Source organism: Lissotriton helveticus, chromosome 3_1, assembly GCF_964261635.1.
Source record: "Lissotriton helveticus chromosome 3_1, aLisHel1.1, whole genome shotgun sequence".
In the NCBI taxonomy this organism is placed as follows: domain Eukaryota; kingdom Metazoa; phylum Chordata; class Amphibia; order Caudata; family Salamandridae; genus Lissotriton; species Lissotriton helveticus.
The window spans coordinates 293,812,264-293,835,435 of record NC_136061.1 but is presented as its reverse complement, the minus strand read 5'-3'; the positions used below and the strand labels follow the sequence as shown (position 1 = coordinate 293,835,435).

Here is a 23,172-nt window from a genome sequence, read left to right as displayed (position 1 = left end):
ATGGGCATCATCGTGTCAATTTTTTCTACTCCGCCCTCAGTTACTGCAGGAGTCGTGGTGTTAGTCTCTGGTTTCTGTTCCGTGAGGTGGCGGAAAACTTCAAGCGTACGCGTGAAGAGGTTCGTCACATCACACTCGTCCCCATCTCCGACATCAACTTTCCTATACAGAGTCGTTAGGTTTTCAGGGCCCTTTCCTTGGTATCGGTCTTCATAGGCATTAAGGGTATGGTAACAAAGGCGTACGACAAAGTGTCGTCTGTGGCTATTGGCATATGTATTGTACATATCCGTTATATAATCCTCACTTTCCTTTCGCACCACCAGTGTCTTTACAATCTTATCGATCCCAGCTCGTTCGTCCTTACTTAATCTATTCAATCTCGCGGGGTCTTTCCTCCCCGCTTCGGGATCACCTGAAGTTGCTGCTTTGCTGCGCTGAGTGCAAGGGATTCGGTCGGCGCAGAGGCCGTGAGGACCGAGGCTCCGGCACTACTCTCGCCTGTCGTTGGGGGTTGCGGGTGCTGTGCTAAGGGTTGGGAAGGGGCATATGGAGGGGGCATGTAGATGATCGGGGACCTAATAGTAAATCATCGTTCGCTCGCTGTTTCGAAGGTAGCTCGGGGTAAAGTGTAGAGGGTGTCCTGACGGGACACTGGCCTGATGATTCGGAATCTTGTTTTAGCTTGGTTTCCTCTCTTTCTTTTATTTCTTCCTTTAATTTGTTAGCGGACAGGTGAGCTGCCTTGCGTAATTCCTTTTCTAACCTGACCTCATTTCTCTTCTTTCGCTGTTCTGTTTCTTTGCGCCACATGCCGAAGCTATCGAGCATAGTGGGTGTTGTCTTATTGTTATAAAGGGCTGTTTCTAGCGCGTTTATTTTGTCGTTATCAAAGGATCCTATCAGTGGCCACTGACTTCCCCGATCCTTTCTCGTGTATTTATGCCACAGCTTACTATAAGCCACGGTGACTAGTCCATATTTAGTAAACATGTCCTTATTAGGGGTGCCCTCCAGTGGGGCCGGATGGTTCACCTCTAATAAGCGGTCCGGGCTGAACCAACTACCAACAAACGGGGCAAAAATAGGCATGACGGGTTACAAAGGGGACAAAAGTCTGCACTACCTATCCTTCACTATTCACAAGGACTAAACAGGGTATTGCGACTCTGTGCTTTTTTGTAAATAGAGAATAACCCAAAGAGAACCAATTCCGAATGATCAATGTTCGGACAAACAATCAATCAAATGAGGGATAAAAATAGGCACGACGTATTACAACGGGGGCAAAAGCCTGCGTTGCCTATCCTTCACTATTCACAAGGACTAAACAGAGTATTGCGACTCTGTGCTTTTTTGTAAATAGAGAATGATCCAAAGAGAACCAATTCCAAAACAGTAAATGCTTGGATAACAATCAATCAAATGGAGAGGGAAGTAGGCACGACGGATTACAAAGGGGGCAAAGGCCTGCGTTACCTACCCTTCACTATCTGCAAAGACTAAACAGAGTATGGCGACTATGTGCTTGTTTGCAAATAGAGAATCTCTCAGAAACAATCAAATGAGTAATACGAGTATTTTCAAACAATCAAACAATCAATTCGCAATTCGTCGTGTTTACACGACCTTACCCGGACCGCATGGACAGTTTCTCGTCTTCCGCTTCCAGCGCCTGATCGTCCTCTGTTCTCCGTAATTGCTGTGGCACTCCTGATGGTTCCCAGTCAGGACCGTAGATCACTCGAGAGAGGTCTGCTCGGAACCCGTGAAGTTCGGATGATCGGCTGCCAGACGAGGGTCTATTGGGCAGGAGCTCTTCCCGATCGTTGCAGTCGTTCACTCTGTCGTTGGGACCTCTCCCACTGGATCCACGCGTCGCTGATGGGCCCCACGTTTGGGACGCCAATTGTCGAAAGGTAGGGCCGAATTCGACCTAGAACCCTTCAGTATTTGCCCGGCGTTAGCCGCCTCTCATACCATTCGAGATTACCAAACAAAGAGGCAGGCGCTGGAGACAGAAGGCAGGAAACAGGAGTTTATTCCGACGGAGCAGAACACGTCAAATCAGACAACAGGGTATCTTCTCGAGGTGCTCTAAACGCATCCTTGAGGCCTGGCCTCTTATACACAGGTTTATTTCTTTATTACATAAAACACATTCTTGTCAATACTTTCATGTACGGAAAGGCATCCTCGGAATCTCCGCTCCAAACCCGTTCCCACACATATTTACAGTAAAAGTCCCCACCCCGATCTCAGTAGGTGATGACTATCGCGCAGCTGGATATCCCGCCGGCTCCCGGAATGTGTGCGGCTGATCGGATCTCATGGGGTGGGGGCTTTTATCAGTCATAGATTCTTTGAAGAGGGACAGCTTCCTACTGTAAGGGGCAATAAACTGTATCCGCAGGGCTAGGTGATGGCCTGGGATCGGGCGGGACAATCGGGCACAGAGGAAGGGGTTCATCAAAGGATGCGTGATCATTAAAGGGACGGAGGGAGGTGTTAGTCGGGTACGGGATGTGGCTCCGAGGCAGGGCCGCGCTGAAGGGGTGGTTTATGGCCCAAGCATGTGAGAACATGGGCTGTCAGCGCGCGGGGGATGCTGGCGGGGTCAGAGAGGGAGAGAGAGAGACGCGCTGGCTATTGGCAGTGGGCAGAGAGGCCATGGCGTTCAAAATGGCTGCTACTTACGCGCACATTTGAGCTAAAAGGGGACAAGATGGCGCCGATAATGTTTACGTCGCAATCTAGATTTTAGCACTGCTGCTTAGAGAATTTCAGGAAATTCTAGAAGAAATTTGACCAGTTAGCTCAGCTCATTACCACATAAAAAGATACAACAAATCTGTCAGTGTATAAATACTGCTACTGTTCTTTATGAGTAGGTTCCTGTAGAAAGTTGAATGGTGGCCATGATGGATTGGGTTGTGTAAACAGGAAGTCCCACCCCCAAGCAAGCACCCGCAGGTTCCCTGTTTGAGCCGAGGACCCACTGGATGTTTAATGTCTGCTGCTCCTCATGCCCTCTTCCAAAAGTCCCAAAGGATTCCATACAGGGAAAAGCCTCACCTAAGATGGTGAGCAGAGCTTCCCTTTTAATGCGCTAGAGAATACTCACTTCGGGGCCGCCCCCAGCTCCCTGGTAGGCTTTGCATGTGACGCAAGGTCCTAACATTTTGAGGCTTCCACATCGAAACAAGTAACATTTGGTAAGAGAAGGTTCGTTATGCCTGATTGCAGGTACCTTTATCTTGTGAGTGCCACACATACCATGAGAGTGGGAATAAGTCAAACTGAAGGAGTGAATAGGGTAACAGACTCTTCATTTATCTACAACGTCTGTGGACTACTTAGTCCTCTTCAGAAACCACACTGATTGGCTCCCTCTTTTTCACTTTTTGTTCATGTCACGGAGCGGGAGCCATGCCACGTATAATGCATACACGTGTGCATGGTACCGGCACTCAAAGCTCTGGATTAACCAGGTTGGAGTTTCCGATCCCTCCACCAGGTGGCTCGAGTCTCCCTCGTTCATGATGCAGCCGAGTGAATGGAATAGGAGTAGTAGGGAAGCTACCATAAAAGTAACTGTATCCTCCTGTTCTACTCCAACACTAGCCAGAGATGCGTGGTTAGGTAGGATGTGCTGTATTCGTTTTTCCGCCACTCTTGGGATTTTGAAATTGTCAGTCACTAGTGATTTTAAGCAGCGTGCAACTGAAGCTTAAGTGGGAAAAACCGAGCTGACCGTTATTTATTTAGGTCTTGGCTTACGTGGTCGTGGCGTTTCATCTATAATTCATCGCTCAGACTCTCCCGGGAATTTATGTGTGGCAAACATTTAATGAAAAATGTGCAATTTACTCGGTATGCTGTACACGCAGATGTGGCCCATGGATTGATTTTTCTTTATTTTTTCTTTTAGCGAGATTACAGCACTAGAACCATTGGACTCGGAATACGAACGTTGCAAACACTTTCACTTTGTAAAACGTAATGTGATAAATATGGGAGTTTCCATTCTTTACATTAATTTCTGCCTAGTGACTTGGCAAGCATTAAAGATGATTCTGTGTTTGTTCGTTTTCAAATGAAGGTTAGTGTTTTGACGTAACCCAAGATTTCCAGGGATAGCCGATATAGTGATCCTTAAAATGAGAAATGCTTTTTATATTTTTGGAATTGATTTTATATTGAAACCTTAACGCCTCTCCACCCCATCTCAAGTACGTCATGTAAAAGCTTGGAAGGACAGCAAAAGGAAAAGAACGCATTATGCTCACTTTAAAAACGCTCATTTGCTAGTGTTGACATGAGCAAAGTGGAGGGAGGAACATGAGAGGGCGAGGTTAGTCAGAAATGTATGCTGCTTTACAAATGCATCCTTATTACAAATAGACTCGATTCACATCGTTTTCATCTCTTGAAAAGGGGAATGAGAAACCCCTATGTTTCAGTGCTAGTTATCGGAACACAACTGGTCTTTAGATCTCGCAGATAGAGTTTGTTAAAGACTTGTTGTCTACAGTCAGTGGGTGGCGGCTGGTAAGTACAACTTAAAAGAGGGTACGCACACACACCACAGAGACACACCACACTCACACCATAAATACACATCAATAAATACATACACGCACGCACCAGTCAATTAAAAGACACCTGTAGCTCTGTGGGCGTGGGGGCTCGAAGGTACCAGGAGGATTTGGGGCAGCAGTCCCTACCTCTACCTCGTCACAGTAGGATGGGTCAGAGAGACTGCTGACCCCACCCATACTGTGACGAGGTGTCAGTGGTAGAGATGGGGCCCTGTGCACTTCAGGGTTTAAAACTGAAGCGTCCAGGTATGAGGCCATCACTGACGCTCCCCCTTGTCTCGAGGGCGAGGGCCTTGAGGACCTTTGCCAAGCTGAGGACGTCACGTTTACAGGAGACGTGACGTCATCCGCCCAGCAAAGTTCAGCTCAGGCTGCCCGGAGCCTCCGCGTTTCTAGCACCTGGCTGCCTGCCCTGGAAACAAAGAGTGTCTGTTACACTGATCTTTGCTTAGCTTAATAGATTCGCTTTATGACCAAAAGGTGAAAGGGCGTGGCTTTTCACCCTTATGGACGGGCAGCTGCTGTCTACAATAGAATACATAGAGTAGGAGTTAGGTCAGTCCCTCATGATTGGATGGCTGTGATACCTGTCTCAGTTTTTTGTTCCTTATTCAATGGCTTTTATCTGTATTCTGATGTTTACTTCCCCTCTGGCGGATTGTTGCTTTACATTGCTTGTAATTAGAGGAGTTGTATCCTTCAACTACTTTCTTTATCTGGTACGTTTATTGATATTCATTCAGCACTCACATGGAGTGCCCGTTTTAGTTTCTGAAGCTATCCACCTTTTCTCAAAACTGAACTGCTTTGAGGCTAGACCTAATAAGCATTGACAAAGTCAATAGGTCATGCCTAAGGGCGAGCTATTGGTGCAACAGCTAGCGCTATCCACATCATAGTGAGTTTTACCCTTATAGCGATCAGGTGGGGGGAAGTGTTAGCAGGAACAAGGGAGATGGGAGGGGAATAAGCAACATGGATAGGGTGAGAGGGGAAAAAACGTTCATGTTTTGGGAGGAGAAGCCGCCACGTGGATGGGGGTGGTAGGAGAAAGCAATAATGGGCTGGTGGGGAGAAGCAACACGGAAGGGAGATAGGAGAACAGGGCGGTGGGAGGAGAAGAAGCCACAAGGACAAGTGGTTGGTGGAGAAGAAGTCAGAGTGTTAGACAGTGGAGTGGTGTAGAGTGGAGTATGGTATAGTGGCATAGAGTGGGATATAATGTAGTGGAGCGAAGTATAGAGGAGTATACTGGAGTGTGGTAGCATAGAGTGGAGTAAAGTGTTGTGGCGTGGCATAGACTATAGTGGCGTGGAGTGCAGTAGAGTGGAGTGGCACGTAGCATAAAGTCAAATAAAGTGTCCATAAATTTGAGTACGTGTAGTACCATAATGGAAAGTTGTAGAGTGGCATACAGTCTAGTTGAATTTTGTAGAGTGGAGTGGTGTACAGTACAGTGTGGTGGAATGGATTGGCATACAGTGTTATAGTGTACAATGGCATGGAGTGGAATGGCGTAGAGTGGAGTACTGTCGTAGAGTGGAGTAAAGTGAGGTGCTGTGGCATACAACGAGTTGCATAAAGTATCGTATAGTGGATTAGAGTATCGTGGAGCGCCATAAAGTGGAGTAGAGTGTTTTTATTGGCACATAATATAGTATGGTGTATATATAGACAGAAGTAAAGTGTTGGAGAGTAGCATACAGTGTAGTAGAGTGTTGTTGAGTGGGGAGGCATAGAGGACAGTAGTCTGTCAAACAGTGGAGCTGCATTGAGTGAGTTGTTGTACAGTTGCTGAGAGTGAGGTAACGTCTCATACAGTGGAGTGGTGTTGTGTGGAGTAAAGTATAATAGAGTGCATTGGCGTGTCGTAGAGTGGAGTAACTTAGGTAGTATACTGTTATAAATTGAAGTGGGACCTTGTACAGTGGAGTGCTGTGTTGTAGATTGCAAAAAAAGTGTGGTATAGGGGAGTACAGTGTTGTACAATGGAGTGTACAAGGATGAAGTGGAGTAGAGTGCAATAAAATGTAGTAGACTTTTTTAGAGTGGAGTTACATAAAGTGGAGGAGAGTGTCGGGCATTGGAGTGATGTAGAGTGGATTACCGTAAAGTGGACTAGCATACAGCGGAATAACATACAGTGGAGTGTAGAAGAGTGGAATAGCGTTGAGTGGTGTACAGTGGAATGGCTTGGAGTGTAGTAGCGTATAGTGAATGAGCATGGAGAAGACTCAAATAAGACCCAAGACAAATACTGCAGGATTCACACCCAGCTCAATCAAGCATTACAGGTTTTAAAAAAGAAAAGTTATACATACACCAAATAGCAGATCATTAACTACAAACATAAAGCAAAACGCGGGGAGAGAATCTGAGGATTTCTTCAGAGTGGTGAAACCTTACCCGTTTGTTTCCACAGTACTGGGTGTTTTCTATGGTGAGTAGAAAGTGAATAATTAAACAAAGGTAATGTAAAGTTCGATATGTATATACAGAACTAGAACTAAATAACGAAAAGTCAAAATTTTAAGGATGTCAAAAGATAAGAATACATGGAAGATTAACAAACATAGATGCACTGAGTAAAATTTGCAGGTAAAGAGCAGCAAGAGACCGTGGCTGAGGAAACCTTGCGGTGGAACTACAACGGTTGTATATTATTATTTTGATCTCCACAATTTCGGATTATCATTATTTCAGATAATTTATTTATGATTAACAGAATTTAGGCCCTGGAAGTGCCTATACATTTATTTATTCATTTTAATTTTATATTTTATTCATGAAGTAATATTTAGGTGTTTATATTTTTTTCTCTTTCATTTTTGAATGTGTGTTTATACAAAACGTGGCTAGGCAAATATAAATACATTTGTGCATTTTGTGTTACCTTGTAGTAGTGCGTCTTTTTTTATGGGGCTAACTGCCTTTATGATTTTGTGTGAGTTTTTCAATGAGGTAAACCCATCCAAGCCCCGCCTTCTTTTAATTTGTTTATTTATGCATATGTATCTGTCCAAAATTATGGTAAATCCAAACTTTTGAGTTCCGAAATAAAGGTAGGACGAAATTGTGGTTCTGAAATTGTTCTGGTACACCCTTTTCCTTGGTGCTAAGTAAACTCCAGGTTCCACAGTGAACCTCTTCAAAAGTACATGGATGTAAATGATAGAGGTGTTCAGAAGGCAGTACTGCAGACATAAAAGCAACATTCTATTGCCACATGTGTTGCTAGGATACCGACTGTGATCTTCACAATCAAGGGCGTGAATTCAGTAGCATTGAGGCTCCTTGACCGAATACATGTAATGCTTAGATAGGTAGTTCCACACTGTAAGAATCAAAGGCATCAGTGTTAAAGACTCACCTAGACCCTAAGACCACGGTCTTCCGACTCACCTCCAATCTGTGATACTCTCTCTCGTTCCTGGCACTCACAGCATTCCCTTTCAATTATGCAGTGAGGCCCAAGACACTATTAACAGTTGCCAGATATATAGTGTTCAAAGCATTGCAAAAGATGCACCTTACCAGACAGTGGTCTCAGTGGAAGAGAGGAGTCATCCCCTTTCCTTGAGTCTTCTCCTGCTGGCCTCATCTGAGCACCATTGTTACAGTCAGCCAATGCCCAGTAGACATCCTGATCCGTGAGAAGTCCCCACTTACCTTCGCAATGCTCTTGTCTTTGGAGAATCTTGTCTCGCGTGTGACCTCAAATGCGAGTTTCCATCTTGCTTCATGAGTTTAGATTTTGGTGATGCTGAACAAACATCTTATTGTCCTGAAGTGAATTTCCATCCCAGATCATTATGTCCCATGTCTGGCAGTAACACTGATCATCCCTGCCCTTACCACCCTGCTCTCTAGCTCTGATCCAACCTTGCATTTGCTCACTAATTAATTCATCAGAGACCTTCTCATGTGTATAAAACAACCTTGCTTCTATGTTGAGCCTACTCCTCCTTGCAATACCAGTGCATGTATCACTTGGCGTATGTTCTCCACCAGTGTCTCCATCTCTTACCCTTTAATGGACGATTCCCAAACCCTAACAAACCTTGGAGTGCGTCCACAACATTTTGGTCTCAATAGAAGCAGCTGCAAGCGTGAGGAAATGGGAAATGAGCTCACATTGACACAGTGACCCGGAAACAGGACTTCATGCTTGCTATATCATTTTGGAGCAGGGAGCTATGGGAAACTCATTTCAGAGAAGCATAGCCTTAAGTTCCCTCCATACTTGCCATATTTGAAGTGCTTTCTAAAATTGAGCCCATGTCACTTCTTGCAGCCACAGTGTGTGGGTTATGCAGACACCAGATAACAACCCCAACGTTGTTCACTGCCAATTCGGAGGCCCTTTGAGGATAGCACCTGTTGTGGCTCCAGATCCTGACACATGACATGAAGGCATGAATGGGAAGTTTTGAGTCTATTTTGGATAAGCATCGCCTTACAGTAGGTTGTAACTGGAGATGGCAACATTAACTCTGAGCAGCTGCGTTCATTTGAACTTGTGCGGTTACAAATTGAGACAAATGGGCTCCAGCATGCTGTACAAACCAACAAAGCTTCTTCAACTCTATAGATGCTTTTTCATTTGTGTTTGCAGTGGAGTTTTACCACAAACTCACTCTGTCCCAGTCTGGATCTGGACTACTCACTTGCGGCGACGTGTGCCATCACCTCCCAATGTAGGCTGGCCTTAGTGTTAGTCCAGTGTAGAGGGCCCAAATGTTGAAGGTTCAGAGATGGCATGCCTGTGCTTGAGGCTGTTCCTAACACAAGCGCAGTTTTGTTTGCACTAAGTAGCTTAGCTTTAAAGAAGACTAGCCTTGCAGGGTAGCTACAGATCCGAGAGGGGCTTGGAAAGAGGGTACCATTGTCCTAATGTCCCCACCACCTAACTACGAACTGGACCTTGCTCTTTCAAGTTCGTATTTGACATTCCTAAATGTTACTAAAGAGTAAAGGAGTTCTGATGGAACTGGTTAACTTGGAGGTGAGGGGTGCTGGAGCTACTTAAACGGACCCAATGGTTTATCTAGGGAAATAGATAAATGGCAGATATTTGGGGCCGTCTTTTTTGGTAAAATATACAAAAAACCAAACTGCTAGACTCAGGAACAACATTTTTGACGAATATTCTTGTAATGAAGTGTTTCTTTTTCTTTACAGAAACTGTTTGTTATCGTCTCATTCAGCAAGCACATCGTGGAGCATATGGTGTCCCTCATTGGGTGAGTAAGGTTGTGTTTCTCACAGCAGCGTAATCCCTTGATGCATGTGGGAGGCTACAAAGTTTAACTCTGCTGATGAGGAAGTAACACTTCTCTCTAGATGAACCAAAGGTTTCAGTTGAACCAGAAATGCGGAAGTTGGTGACGTTGGCTGCGATTTTAGTCAGAGGTACATTTTGAGCACCACCTCAAGAAATGGCGCGCAAATGAGTACGCCTCGGATCTCTGGTAGAGTAGGCCAATAATATGAGTGGGCTCGGTCTGTAGTGTATCCTGTGGAAGACACTGCTCAGTCTTCTGTGTGTGGAACTTAAAGCTTTTTTCACAAGCTAATTGGACGGCTTGCCTGCTCCCTCTGGTTACAAAAGGGCTGTAGCAGGCACATCTTTTGTCTACCACGGTGATTCTGAACCTGTGGTCTGAGGACCCCTGGGGGTCTGCAAGGCCTTTTCAGGGGGTCCATGACTGTTTACAAAAATAAATATTATTAAATTAATTAGTCAATTAAAATTAAAGTATGCACAAAGAAGGAAGCAACATTGAAAATTTGAAAACCGTTTTATATTTGATTGTGAATTACACAAAATATTCACATTTTTTGGTTTGTATACTAGTTTTGTATTGTTTTAAGGGTCCAAATAATAGCAATTGCTTAGACTGGGGTCCTTGACCTCCATCAATAACTCAGTGGGGGTCCCTGTATTCCAGTAATGATTCAGTGGGGGTCCAATGAAGTCAAAAGGTTTAGAACGCTGATTGAGCCTGGCAGATTCACCAACTGATTTCGTCATCCAGCCCTACTCTGTGACTCCCATTGCATTTCATCATCCAGCCCTACTCTGTGACTCCCATTGCATTTCATCTTTCTGCCCAGCATAGCTAACACAGCCGAAACAGCACATACCGGAGTGCTTATTTACTGTTATTTAATTTATTGACTTGATTATGTAGTGAGGATCTGGCGAGATGGCCAACGGGCTACTTCGCATGGAGGAAAAAAATACAAGTACACTAAATGCAACAAAATAACTAATAGAAGATGGTAGAAATGAGTCCTAGCAATAGACCCGTCGAGATTTAATTGTCTTACTAATATGTATGAACTTTCTCCTTGTGTAAAATGTTCTGCATAACGAAGGGTTTGACACAGATGTACATTATTTGTCCAAAAAAGTAATTTGTGGTTTTAAATGAACACAGACTGCTTCATATAACTGGTTGAATTTCCGAAATGCCGTAAAGTCATTGAGTATTTTCTGGTGTATTTTACATTGTCCTGTTATTTTAAGTGCTAGGAAAAGGACATAATATGGGGCGATGTTGTAAAATGCAGTGCACAACCGCGGCTCGTAGATTTGTGGTTATTTGCAGGTAGTTTCCTACCATGAAAACTACTATAAAGCTGGAGTTAAGATCCTTTTTAGGGTGGTTAATAAACTAACACATACCATGTTACATGAAGGTCTGGGGAAGGGTTTCTCCACAGGAAAAACATTTTCCCTGCGAACAAATAAGCGAAATGTACACATTTACTCGTGCAGCATTTCCACCTTGTCGGAAAACTTCATTAGAGAATGTTGGGAAGTAGCAGTACTCCAAGAAATGTGTGACCGTCATAAATTTACACTAGTACTCCTGGATTCTTTGTGAATGCTTAAATAGTCCGAACTCTACCTTAAATGTAGGAGGTGTGAAGCCTTGACCACTGGCTCAAGGTCAGCACTCTCCCTAGCAGCCTCGCCTGCACGCCGCGCTTCTACTGCCTCCCAGCTCCTAGGTTCGAGTCAGCAGTCCGCCCGGCGGTAACTGCTCCTGCGCCTGCCGTAATTTCTCCCTTCTTCTCCTGCACTACATACTGTGTTCGCGCTGCTTTATTCCTTCTCTTCTATTTCTTGTATTTTATTTTTATTTTCCTGTACTGTGCCCCTTATTTTGTGTGCGTTGTGTACTTGTGCCCCTTCCTCCAGGCACCTCTGTGTTGCCCGCTCTTTCCCGCTGTTGCTCCGCCCACCGATCCAGCCCGCACCCACCCCCTTCCTGCTCTCGTCCCGCTCCACTTCTTATGGCGACCGCTGCGCGGTTGCGCAGCGGGCGCACCAAAGGCAAGCCCGTCTGCGCCCGTCCGCGCCGGGACCGTGCCCAGCGCCAGAACCCCTGGCCCCCACGAACACCACCACAACGCCAGACTCCGCTACGATGCCAGCACCCTCCACGCACTCAACACCGGTCAAACTCACTCCGGCTTCAAGGCTGCCCCGAAACGCACCCAAGGACCCTTCTCCTGATGGAATTGAAGCTTCACCAGCAACAGACCCGCCAATCCTCCCACCTGGACAGGACGCAACCACCTCAGATGCATAATCCTAAACACCCGCTCCGCACGCAAACACGCCATCGAACTCTGGGACCTGCGCGACACATCCTCCCTGGACATCGCTTTCCTGATCGAGACCTGGATGAACGAGTCCTCGGCTCCCGACATCGCCATAGCCATCCCGGGCGGCTACATGATCACCCGCAGGGACTGCACTAACGGAGCAGAAGGTGGAATCGCCATCGTTCACAAGACCACCCTCAAGATCGCAACCAACTCCGACGGCACCCTCAACACTGCCGAACACCTGCACTTCCAGATCCACACTGATCCCAACACCACCCTCAGAGGACTCTGATATACAGTCCCCCCTCGACCCCGAGCGCTGTTCAGCGACTCCATTGGCGACTTCATCAGCACGCATGCTCTGGCGTCCACGGACTACATCCTCTTCGGGGACCTGAACTTTCACCTTGAGAAAAACGACACCAACTCCACCACCCTGCTCGACAACCTCGGACTCAAACAGCTCCCCACAACCCCCACCCACTCTGCCGGACACAGGCTTGATCAAATTTTTTCCGCAAGCCCCCAGGTCATCGAGAAAACAGTCAACAAACAGCTAACCCACTACCTCGAGAAGAACAACATCCTGGACCCCCACAGTCTGGTTTCGGCAGCAACCACAGCACCGAGACTGCCCTCATTGCCGCCACCGATTACATCAGGGCCCTACTGGACAACGGCGAGACCGCGGCCCTCATCCTCCTGGACCTGTCAGCCGCCTTTACCACTGTCTGCCACCACACCCTACGCACCCACCTCCACGACGCAGGAATCCAAGGCAAAGCCTCCCTCCCTTCAGATCCGAAGTCACCAAGATCATCTTCGGCGTACCCCAAGGATCCTCCCTCAGCCTAACACTGTTCAACATATACATGGCCCCACTCGCCCACATCTCCAGACTGCACAACCTCAACATCCTCTCCTACGCCGACAACACACAACTGATCCTCTCACTCACCAAGGACCCTGTCACCGCCAAAAACAACCTCCACGAAGGTATGACAGCCGTCGCCGATTGGATGAAGAACAGCCGTCTGAAGCTGAACTCGGACAAAACGGAGGTCCTCATCCTTGCCTCCTCACCTTCAGCCTGAGACGACTCCTAGTGGCCGACCGCCCTGGGTGCTGCTCCAACACCCACCAACCACGCACGCAAGCTGGGATTCATCCTCGACTCCACACTCTCCATGACCAAGCAAGTCAACGCCATCTCATCCTCCTGCTTCAACACCCTCCACATGCTCCGAAAGATCTACAAGTGGATCCCCCCGACACAAGAAGAACAGTCACCCAGGCCCTCGTCAGCAGCAGACTGGACTACGGAAACGCCGGGAGCCCCGGCCAAACTACTGAAACGACTGCAACGCATACAGAACGCCTCTGCCCGCCTGATCCTCGAAATCCCTCGCCGCAGCCACATCACACCCCACCTGAGAGACCTGCACTGGCTCCCCGTCAACAATAGGATCACCTTCAAGCTCCTCATCCACGCACACAAAGCCCTCCGCAACACCGGTCCCGCATACCTCAACGAACGGCTCACCTTCTGCACCCCTAACCGCCTGCTCCGCTCCGCCGACCTCAGCCTCGCCACCGTCCCCCACACCAGGAGACCGACCACCGGTGGCAGATCATTCTCCCACCTCGCCGCCAAGTCCAGGAACACCCTTCCCATCCTCCTACGGCAGACCGAAGACCTTCTAACCTTCAGAAGGCTGCTCAAGACCTGGCTGTTCGAGCAGTAGCAGCAACCCCCCCACCCCGCGCCTTGAGACCCTCACGGGTGAGTAGCGCGCTATACAAATGTTGTGATTGATTGAGAAGACCTGAGGGAGTAGATTTCTACTTTTGCAAGCATGGCTTTACGAAAGGGCCGTTGTTGCTTGCCGGCACCTTTTCGATGAGATGTGAATTGGCTATTGTGCCCTTACCTTAAACCTGATTATATACATGTCTAATTTAAGTTGACACAATTCATAATCTTGTTATTTTGTTCCTCTGGGGTTATTTAAAAAGCCCTTTGAAAGTGCTTTGATGTTGGCACATTTTGTATCAGTTACCCTACAACCTCCTGTCGCCTCACAGTCTATGTGGCTGCACAGTGTCTTTTGAAATGTCAGTACGAAGTGTAGATCCCAAACTGGAGAAGGGCTGAAATAAAATGAACAACTCTCAGGGACATTTTGTAGGAATGGACTTATGAGCTTACCTTTAATTGGAGAACCGGGTTAGCTGCTACTGTCCCCCATCACATACGAGGTATCTAGTGGCCCGTAGTCTGGACATAAGCTGTTACTGAAGATCTCGTCTAGCTGCAGTTGTACTCCTGTACAACAGAAGCAATCTAGGGCTCCGAGGCTGGGGGTCACTGTAACTGGAGAACCGTCTACCACTGATTATTTCCCAATCCTATTTAAGTACCTAGGGTTCTGAGTTTTAAGTTCACCTGTAAGTTGATTGCCAGGCTTGCTGTGAATGTCTCCCACCCCAATCACATTTGAGCCAGATAAGGTTCAGAGTCTTGGGTTCACCTGTAAGTGGAGGACCAGGCTAGCTGTGATTGCCCCCTATCCCGTCACTTTCAAACCACCCATAGTTCAGAGTCTTGGGTTCACTTGTAAGTGGAGGACCAGGCTAGCTGTGATTGCCCCCTATCCCGTCACTTTCAAACCACCCACGGTTCAGAGTCTTGGGTTCTCCTGTAAGTGGAGGGCCAGGCTAGCTGTGCTTGCCCCTACCCATCACTTTCAAGCTATCTAGGGTTATGAGTCTGAGTTCACCTGTAAATAAGAACCAATCTAGCTGTGGTTGTCCTCCAATCTTGTCCGTCATCTAGGGTTTGGGGTCTGGAGTTCACCTGCAACAAACTTATCGGGCTAGCGGATATTGTCTCCAAATCCTATCCAAGCCATCTAGAATTCAGGTCTGGAGATCACCTATGACTGAAGAAGTAGACTTGCTATGGTTATCCCCAATCATAACCAACCCACCTAGGTTTCAGAGTCTTAAGTTCACCTGTAATTGGAGAACCAGGTTAGCAGCGATTGTTCTCCCATCCAAGATGTCTATGGTTGCAATTCCCATTGCAGGGATGGGGGCATATACAAGTATTTGCGCTCACCTTCTACAACTGGACTTTCTTGGCACCCCCCTTTACCTCTCCTCCGTCTTAAAAATGAAATAAAAGAGGCGTTTACAATTTCATAAAACTCAAGAAGCGAATCTCGTGTCAAACATACGCCGGTTGCCAAGCTGGCAAGCAAAGATCTGATGTCATTCAAATGTATCTGAGTCGGTATTGCAGACGTGAAAATGTGTTTTGTATGTTATTCAGCTGTAATCTAATAACCTTTCCCCATCTAATCATTTGGGAGTGGGCATTGGGCCTTTTTCAATGTCGGCTATTTCGAAACTCAGCAGCTGGTAGCTTGGTTGGTACTGCACGTTTGGGTGAATGGATGTGTGAGTCTGCAGCAAGCATCGCTACTATCAGAGGCGGCCTTTGCCAAGATAGCGCCCAGGGTGCGAGTGGAGAGAAATGTGGCGCCCTTCCTGATGCTAATGAATTAAATGAGGCAGGAGGGGCCCCTTTGGTGTTCACTGGTCAGTACCTGGACGAGCAGGGACTGCCCCCTGAGCACAAACATCCCCGACCTCACCAGCTCACCTGTAGCTTAGCTGCCTCAGGATGATGACGGTTTGGTGGATGGGCGCTAGCAGGGGTCAGAGGGAGAAGGGAGGCAAAGAACGGGCTAGAGGGGTTTAAAAGACATCCGCTGTCGTATGCTAATGACGGGCTAAACACACTTTAAACTGGTAAATCAGACAGAAACGAACAGGCAAGGACAAGGACAAGGCTGGAGTAAGATGACAAGGGCGCTGCTGTTGGCATAACCCTTAATGCACACAGCTCCATGCGCCCCTTGGAATGTTGGCGCCCTGGGCCCAGCTCGCCCATGCTAAAGGCCTACTGCCGGGGCGTGATGTACGTCGGCTGAGAGTGCGGTGCACACTGCGCGTGGTGGAGGAGGAGGTACACTACCGGGTGACTGGAGGCAGCATGGCCCTGGTGCACTGCTCCTTGTTGGCAAAGCGAAAAGGAACTGTGACACTTTCAAGTCTCCAGATCGTTCCAGGATGGAGCGGGTGACGTCAGGGCTTTACAGTGCTCCCTGGCGTGATGACTGCAGGATTTGCTGTAAACAGAGCTTTACTAAGCAGAGAGATGGCTTCGCTGCGTTTAGAGGCTTACCTCACTAGTGCTGAGGAGATGACCTCATAGGCATGTGAGGAACACCTCACCGAGACCACCTCCATGTGTCCTGGATAGCTTTACACGGCGTGCCCGCTGGTCCATGGATTAGGAATAGATGTCCCCTGTAGGCACGTGGCTGTAGCTGTGAATGTATCAATGTCTGCTTAAATGCAGCTAGTAATGACCTTTGATGACTGATGAAGTGCATTCCACCTGGTGGGCTCAAGGTAGGGACACCTTTACTCTCCTCCCCACTCTAAACATGTCCTGGGCACTTCTACTAGACTCCAGGTGACTGCACGGCATGCGGTAGTTTGAGGCGTTAATGACCAGGATACCAAGGTGCTTGCGCTGCATGTGGCCTTTGATAGCAGGCCCATCAATCATTGCAATGGTCGGTAGTCTCTGCAAACACATGAATGTTTAAGTGGAACATTGGCGCGTAGTGAATAATAATTCACATTTATTTTATTTCTATTGTGCAGAAGTGTCAGAAACAAATATAGCTTCTCAGGACCTACAATCCAACCAATACCCAGCTGTATAGCACACAAGAAGCCAAGCAAATACTCATCTGCAGGATAAACAGGGCGGAGCGAGGGTCGGAGTGCACGCTTGGCAGGCGTTGCGGCGACTGTTCTGCGCCTGGGAAGTGATAGGCAGGGGTCCTTGGACAGCATCAATGTGTATTTCAACATCTTATCCTATGCGGTTAATGAAATAGAGCACAGTGGGGGGCATAACATGTAGAGGAATGTAATAAGATGTATTCTGGTTTAGTTCTAATGTCAAAAACAAATTATACCAAAAAGAAAGATAAACAGGGCACATGTTTAAAAGATTAGAGTTAAATCATTAATACATAAATAATGCAGATATATTCTGTGATAATCTCACGAGGTTTTGTGCAAGTTGGAATGATTGTCCACTCTTGTCTCTTCCTGCTCCAACTCTTCTTGCGTCAATGCCACCTGATCGCTCTCCTCCCAGAATTTAGGCTTTGGTGGGCTGTTCACCTACTGTGTTCAGGCACTTCAGTCACTTGGCATTTCTCTCTCCCACTGCACCATATCCACATTCTCCCTGCTAGCTCAAGATTAGAAGTGTGGCGCGCAAGTTGGTACCAGCACTGTACGCATGGCAAATGATGTATAGCATTTGTTCTACATTATCTATTTCAAAAGCATCCTTTTTAATAGTCTGTGTTCATTTCATGTTTTTAGGTTTTATTTAATCTAAGAATGCAGTAAAAAGTAGAGCTTGTCCTAAAAGTAAATATTCTGAAATGTAGTCAAGTTTGTGTGGGTGTGTGTCTGTATGTTAGACAAATGGAACTACATATTAAAATGCCTCCACCTTAAAACGATGCGAATATATGTTTACTTTAAAACAAATTATTTCCATGCAAAATAGCGCAAATATCACAACTACCAGTGTGGCGTTAAAAACATACTATTCACATATTAACGGAACCCTACTCCATAGATTTTCACCCTTCTCACCCAACAGTTGTCAGCCCTTTTATAAGTTCCCAATTGCCAATAGTTATTGTGTGAACAGTTTATTTTAGAACTGTTTAATTTAGAACTCAAATAATGAGGCCAGTTCTAGCCGAACATTAGAGATAATACCGTAATGACCCATGATCAAGTTTATGAATCAAAGTTAATGACTCTTGTTTACTGACAATCAGTCCACACCATGTTAATGAGAACACTGGTTTTCAATGCAAGTAATCCACCAGTTTTATATACATTGTTTGACCTGGCATTTGTAGAATCAAAGTGCTAAATCATTTACAATTGTATTAGACATTTATATAATTGTATGCATTACCATTAAGTTTGTAAAAATGTTCTGTGGCTCCTTCCCTTTGCTATTATTTGCACTAAACGAGTGACAGAGCGATATCCGTAGATTCATTCAGCAAGAACATATTTAGAAAATGACTGAGCAGGCTAGATGGTTCATTGACCTAAGAGATCGGAGTTCGTTGCTGCAGTGACCTACAGGTAAGGAGTCCAGTTGTCTGTTGATCTTAGCTTTTCATCCTTCCAAGGTCGATAAACTGATGGTGGCAAGGATTTATTTATTTTTATTTATTTAACATGTTTTATATAGCGCTAGCTGGACCCAGGGGTATCAAAGAGCTTTACAGGAGTAATTTGTTGAAATACTGTAAAAGAAAACAATGAGGTAGTATTCAATCAATCAATCAATCAATCATGCCATTTGTATAGCCCACTACTCACCCGGGAGGGTCTCAAGGCGCTTGGGGGGAGGGGTATGCTACTGCTCGAACAGCCAGGTCTTGAGTTGTTTCCTGAAGGTGAGATGGTCCTGGGTCAGCCGAAGGTGGATGGGGAGGGAGTTCCAAGTCTTGGCAGCCAGGTAAGAGAAGGATCTTCCTCCGGCGGTGTCTCTTCGGATGCGTGGTACGGCTGCGAGGGCGAGGCTGGTGGACCGTAGCTGGCGGGTGGGCGTGTAGAAGATCAGGCGGTCGTTGAGGTACTTGGGGCCCAGGTCGTGGAGAGACTTGTGTGCGTGGGTGAGGAGCCGGAACGTGATCCTCTTGTCGACCGGGAGCCAGTGCAGGTTCCTCAGGTGGCTGGAGATGTGGCTGCGTCGGGGGACATCCAGGATGAGTCGGGCGGAGGCGTTCTGGATGCGCTGGAGTCTTTTCTGTAGCTTGGCTGTGGTTCCGGCGTAGAGGGCGTTTCCGTAGTCCAGTCGGCTGGTGACGAGTGCCTGGGTGACAGTCTTCCTGGTCTCGGTCGGGATCCAGAGGAAGATCTTGCGAAGCATACGCAGGGTGTTGAAGCACGATGAGGAGACGGCGTTGACTTGTCTGGTCATCGAGAGGGAGGGGTCCAGGATGAAGCCCAGGTTGCGTGCGTGGTCGGTTGGCTTGGGTGCGGTGCCCAGGGCCGGGGGCCACCAGGAGTCGTCCCAGGCGGAGGGCGAAGATCCCAGGATGAGGACTTCCGTCTTGTCCGAGTTCAGTTTCAGGCGGCTGTCCTTCATCCACTCAGCGACGTCTTTCATCCCTTCGTGTAGGCAGGTTCAGAACTCAATACAAACGGTAGATAGCCTATAAAATATTGCATAGTCTAAACGAAAACAAAGGCGGGAGTAGGGAATGTGGGGAGGAAGGGAGTGGGATAATTAGGGGAACATAATACAGCAATACATAGATAGGATTAATTGAATATAACAGGATAACAGTGAGATAGAAATCAATACCCAACAGGAAGGTCAAAACAGTTCTAGAATTAACATTGTCAAAATATATGAGTAGAGAGGGATTATCAGCTGGTCCTGGGATATTTAGCTTGGCATGGGAGGGAAAGCATGGAGAGGAGGGGGGAAGGGTCGTTGAAAGGTGGTGGGCTAGGTTGAGATGGGGGTGAGATTTCGATCATATCAGGTAAGACGGGGAGGACATGAGGGAGTATTATCAGAGAGAAGGACGGTGCGAAAGGGGGGTAAAGCAATAGGAGGCGGGTGGGATGTGCGCTCATAGGTGGATTTAAGGGCCCCAATATTTGTTCAGCAGGAGAATTTTGAGGTCTTTTTGAAGCTGGCGTGGGAGGGGTTGCAACATAGATCTTTGGGGAGCGAGTTCCAGATGATCGGAGCATTCCCGTAAAAGTAGCGCGATTGTATGGTTTTCTTGTTTAATAGAGGAGTTACAAAAGCGAGGGTGTTGGAGCTTCTCAGTGATCTAGAGTTGGCTATGTGAAGTTTGTCAGTGAGGTACTGCGGCGAGCGTTGATGAAGGGCTTTGTGCGTAATGCACGCTATCTTCTATGAGGTTCTTCCTTCAATGGGCAGCCACTTGAGGGCTTTAAGGGCGAGGGAGAAATGATCAAATCGTTTAAGGTCGTTAATGAGCCTAGCTGCAAGGTTAAGAACAGATTTGATGTGGGCGAGGTGGGCTTTTGGAGTTCCGGTGAGGATGGCGTTCCCATAGTCCATTTTTGACAGAACCAGTGATTGGACGACTAATTTAAAGTCATCGGCAGGAAAGAAGGGTTTTATTTTCTATAAGTGATGGAGTGTGTAGAGAGCGCTTTTGGCTGAGTTTTTTGTGTGGGGGATAAGAGGCAGCTTCAGGTCAATGTTAAAACCGAGTGATTTAACAGAGTTGGATATGGTGAGAGAGCAGTTGAGTGCAGTAAGTTCTGAGATCCAGGCTAGAATGGGGAGCGAATTGTTCTTGGGGGAGAAGAGAATGATTTCAGTCTTTTTTGGGTTGAGTTTGAGGTGGTTGAGGGGGAACCAGGATTGAATTTTACTCAAGGTATCATTGAGGTGAAGGACATCCGAGCGGGATTGAATTTTATAGTAAAGTTGGGTGTCATCAGCGTAAAGGTGGTAGTTGAATCCTGCTTGTTTAAGGATGAGGGGTTCCATGAAGAGATTAAATAAAGAGGGGGAGAGGATAGAGCCTTGAGGGACACCAAGGGAGACGGACATAGGTTTAGAGAGGCACTCCAGCATTCTAATTTGCTGCGTTCTGTGTTGTAAAAAGGAGGTGAACCATTTAAGGACTGAGCCGTTGAGGCCAAAACGATCTTTAAGTGTGTTAAGTAGTGTTGAGTGATTTACAGTATCAAAAGCAGCGGAGAGGTCAAGGAGAATGAGAAGGGAGGAATCGCCTTTGTCAAAGGCGTGTTGGATGTCATCAATTATGTTAAGCATTGCTGTTTCTGTACTACAGCCCTTTCTGAAGCCTGATTAGAACGGGTCTAAAAGATTGAATGAATCAATGTGTTTATCAAGTTGTAACTGGGCGAACTGAGAGGAATTGCTGCCCGTGTATATACAGGACTTAAAAATGACAAACGCGGTGGTAGTAAGTGCTATATTAAGCAAGTTATTTGTTATTACTATTGCTCTAACCCCTGCTACTAGTTTGATTCTCCTCTGTCGTGTACAGCAGACACAAATGTGCCTTGTGAATAACTTTGGCATATAGTTTTTATTATTGGACTGTCCGTGAGTTCCAGGCTGCTAGTCTAGCATACACCCTGCAGCTAACAATGCTGGCTTAGGTAATTGTCTCCTCAGATTTTCCTAAGGTATGATAGACGAAAAATGTGCCTTACCCCCCTCAGTAGACATTGTTTTTTCTCTTGCCTGCCACGTCCATATCCAGTTATGTAATAGTAGGAAATGTAATCACAGATTAGATATAGGATTTTGGATCCCAAACAAATTAAGAAGTTCTGCTTCAAGAAAGACTTTGAACAAGTGATACAAATGGTATAGTAAGCCTGACTAATTTTTCTTCTGATGGTGTTTCTCGACCTGTCCCTCGACCACGTTTGCTTCGGCAAAATTGTGCTGCAAGTATTTGCAGGTTGTAGCCCAGCTATTGCCAAAGGATCCTGGGGACCCCGTTCTCTTAAGGGTCGCCCAGAAAAAAGAGTGGTTACCATTGATGGAGGAGATATGATTAGACTTCACTCCTAGCAGGATCTTCGCAAAAATAAAGCAGCGGTTCTAGAAAAAATGTTGATATTTACCCTTGAGCTCATTTGTTTCTATAAAGGGTGAAAGGGGGATTAGGCTTCCTGCTGGTGGGTTGACTGCACCAAGAACATTCAACTAAATGAAGTTGACACCTTCACCTAACACAAGAACACGGCCATTCATTCTACTGATAGTCCATCTTCACGAGCCGAATCATCTTTGGTCTGCAGTAATAATCTGAGGACTGTTTGGAAACTGGCAAAGATAGCCGAACGCGATGGAGATCCATACGATAGGCAGATTGTACGCTCTCCAAAGGTGTATATCATAACATGCCTTCGCTGTTCACAGAGAGGTGCACATCTACTCTGTGCCTTGCCTCTCCCCACCGTTTGCTTGCCTGCCTTTGTGAGCTTTGACAATGCTGCAGGTGCGGCTCAAAGTGGTTGAACTTGCCAGGTTGGGTATTGGATTCTCAGAAAGAGTGGTCAGTCTGCTCAGAACAACATGCAAATTTGCCACCTTGGCAAAAGTAAGTGCTAGGCAGTAGCTGTTTACAGTTCTTGCTCTCATCTCCACCCTCCCTCAGTGTCCAAAAATATTCGGTTTTCTGGCTCTGCAGCCTGCTGTTTCCCAACTGCGTCCTAGACATTTACCAGAAGGTGAATTTAGCAAGACTGCAACTCGTATTGACAAGTTTGTGGGAAGTAGCTTAATTGCTTTTTGGAATTTTGTTCTAGCTTTAGAATAACATTGGGCCTGCTGACGTCTGTTCAAGACTATTGTGTGGCCAGGTTGCCAAGAAAATATTGAGTGGCGTTTGAGCTAAGCCCTTGTGTAACGTGATACTGCCCTTTCCAAAACTACACAAATGTTTTCATTTTGCAGTGACCATCTCTTTATTTGAAAGCATCTCCCACCTTCATGCTATCGCAAATAAAATAAATAATACAAATTATTTCACTGTAACGATATTTAGCAATCACAGAGACATTTCACCCTGCTTGGGACTCATCGTATTATGTTATGGCGTGGTATAGTAAGCCTGACCGTTCGCCTTTGAATAGATAGCCTTTTGACATTAAAATCAGTTCAGCATTTGAAAGACAGGTGTGAGTCTTTAATTTTTTTTTATTTTTTATTTGCTGCTAAAGCTCATCAAGAAGCTGATTTAGAGTTTGGAGGGTAGTGTGTTTACTCAATAAGGGTGAATGA

At 46.4% G+C, this 23,172-nt stretch overlaps 1 protein-coding gene across 7 annotated transcripts in view; it reads left to right on the top strand.

The window, feature by feature from the left end:
- VMP1 (vacuole membrane protein 1) overlaps positions 1 to 23,172 on the top strand; it is a 917,545-nt gene that overhangs the window by 749,318 nt on the left and 145,055 nt on the right. For all 7 annotated transcript variants that reach the window (XM_078679830.1, XM_078679834.1, XM_078679832.1 and 4 more), the window contains one exon: positions 9,783 to 9,844. In XM_078679830.1, coding sequence (XP_078535956.1) covers positions 9,783 to 9,844 — 62 coding nt within the window. The remainder of the gene's footprint in view (positions 1 to 9,782; positions 9,845 to 23,172) is intronic.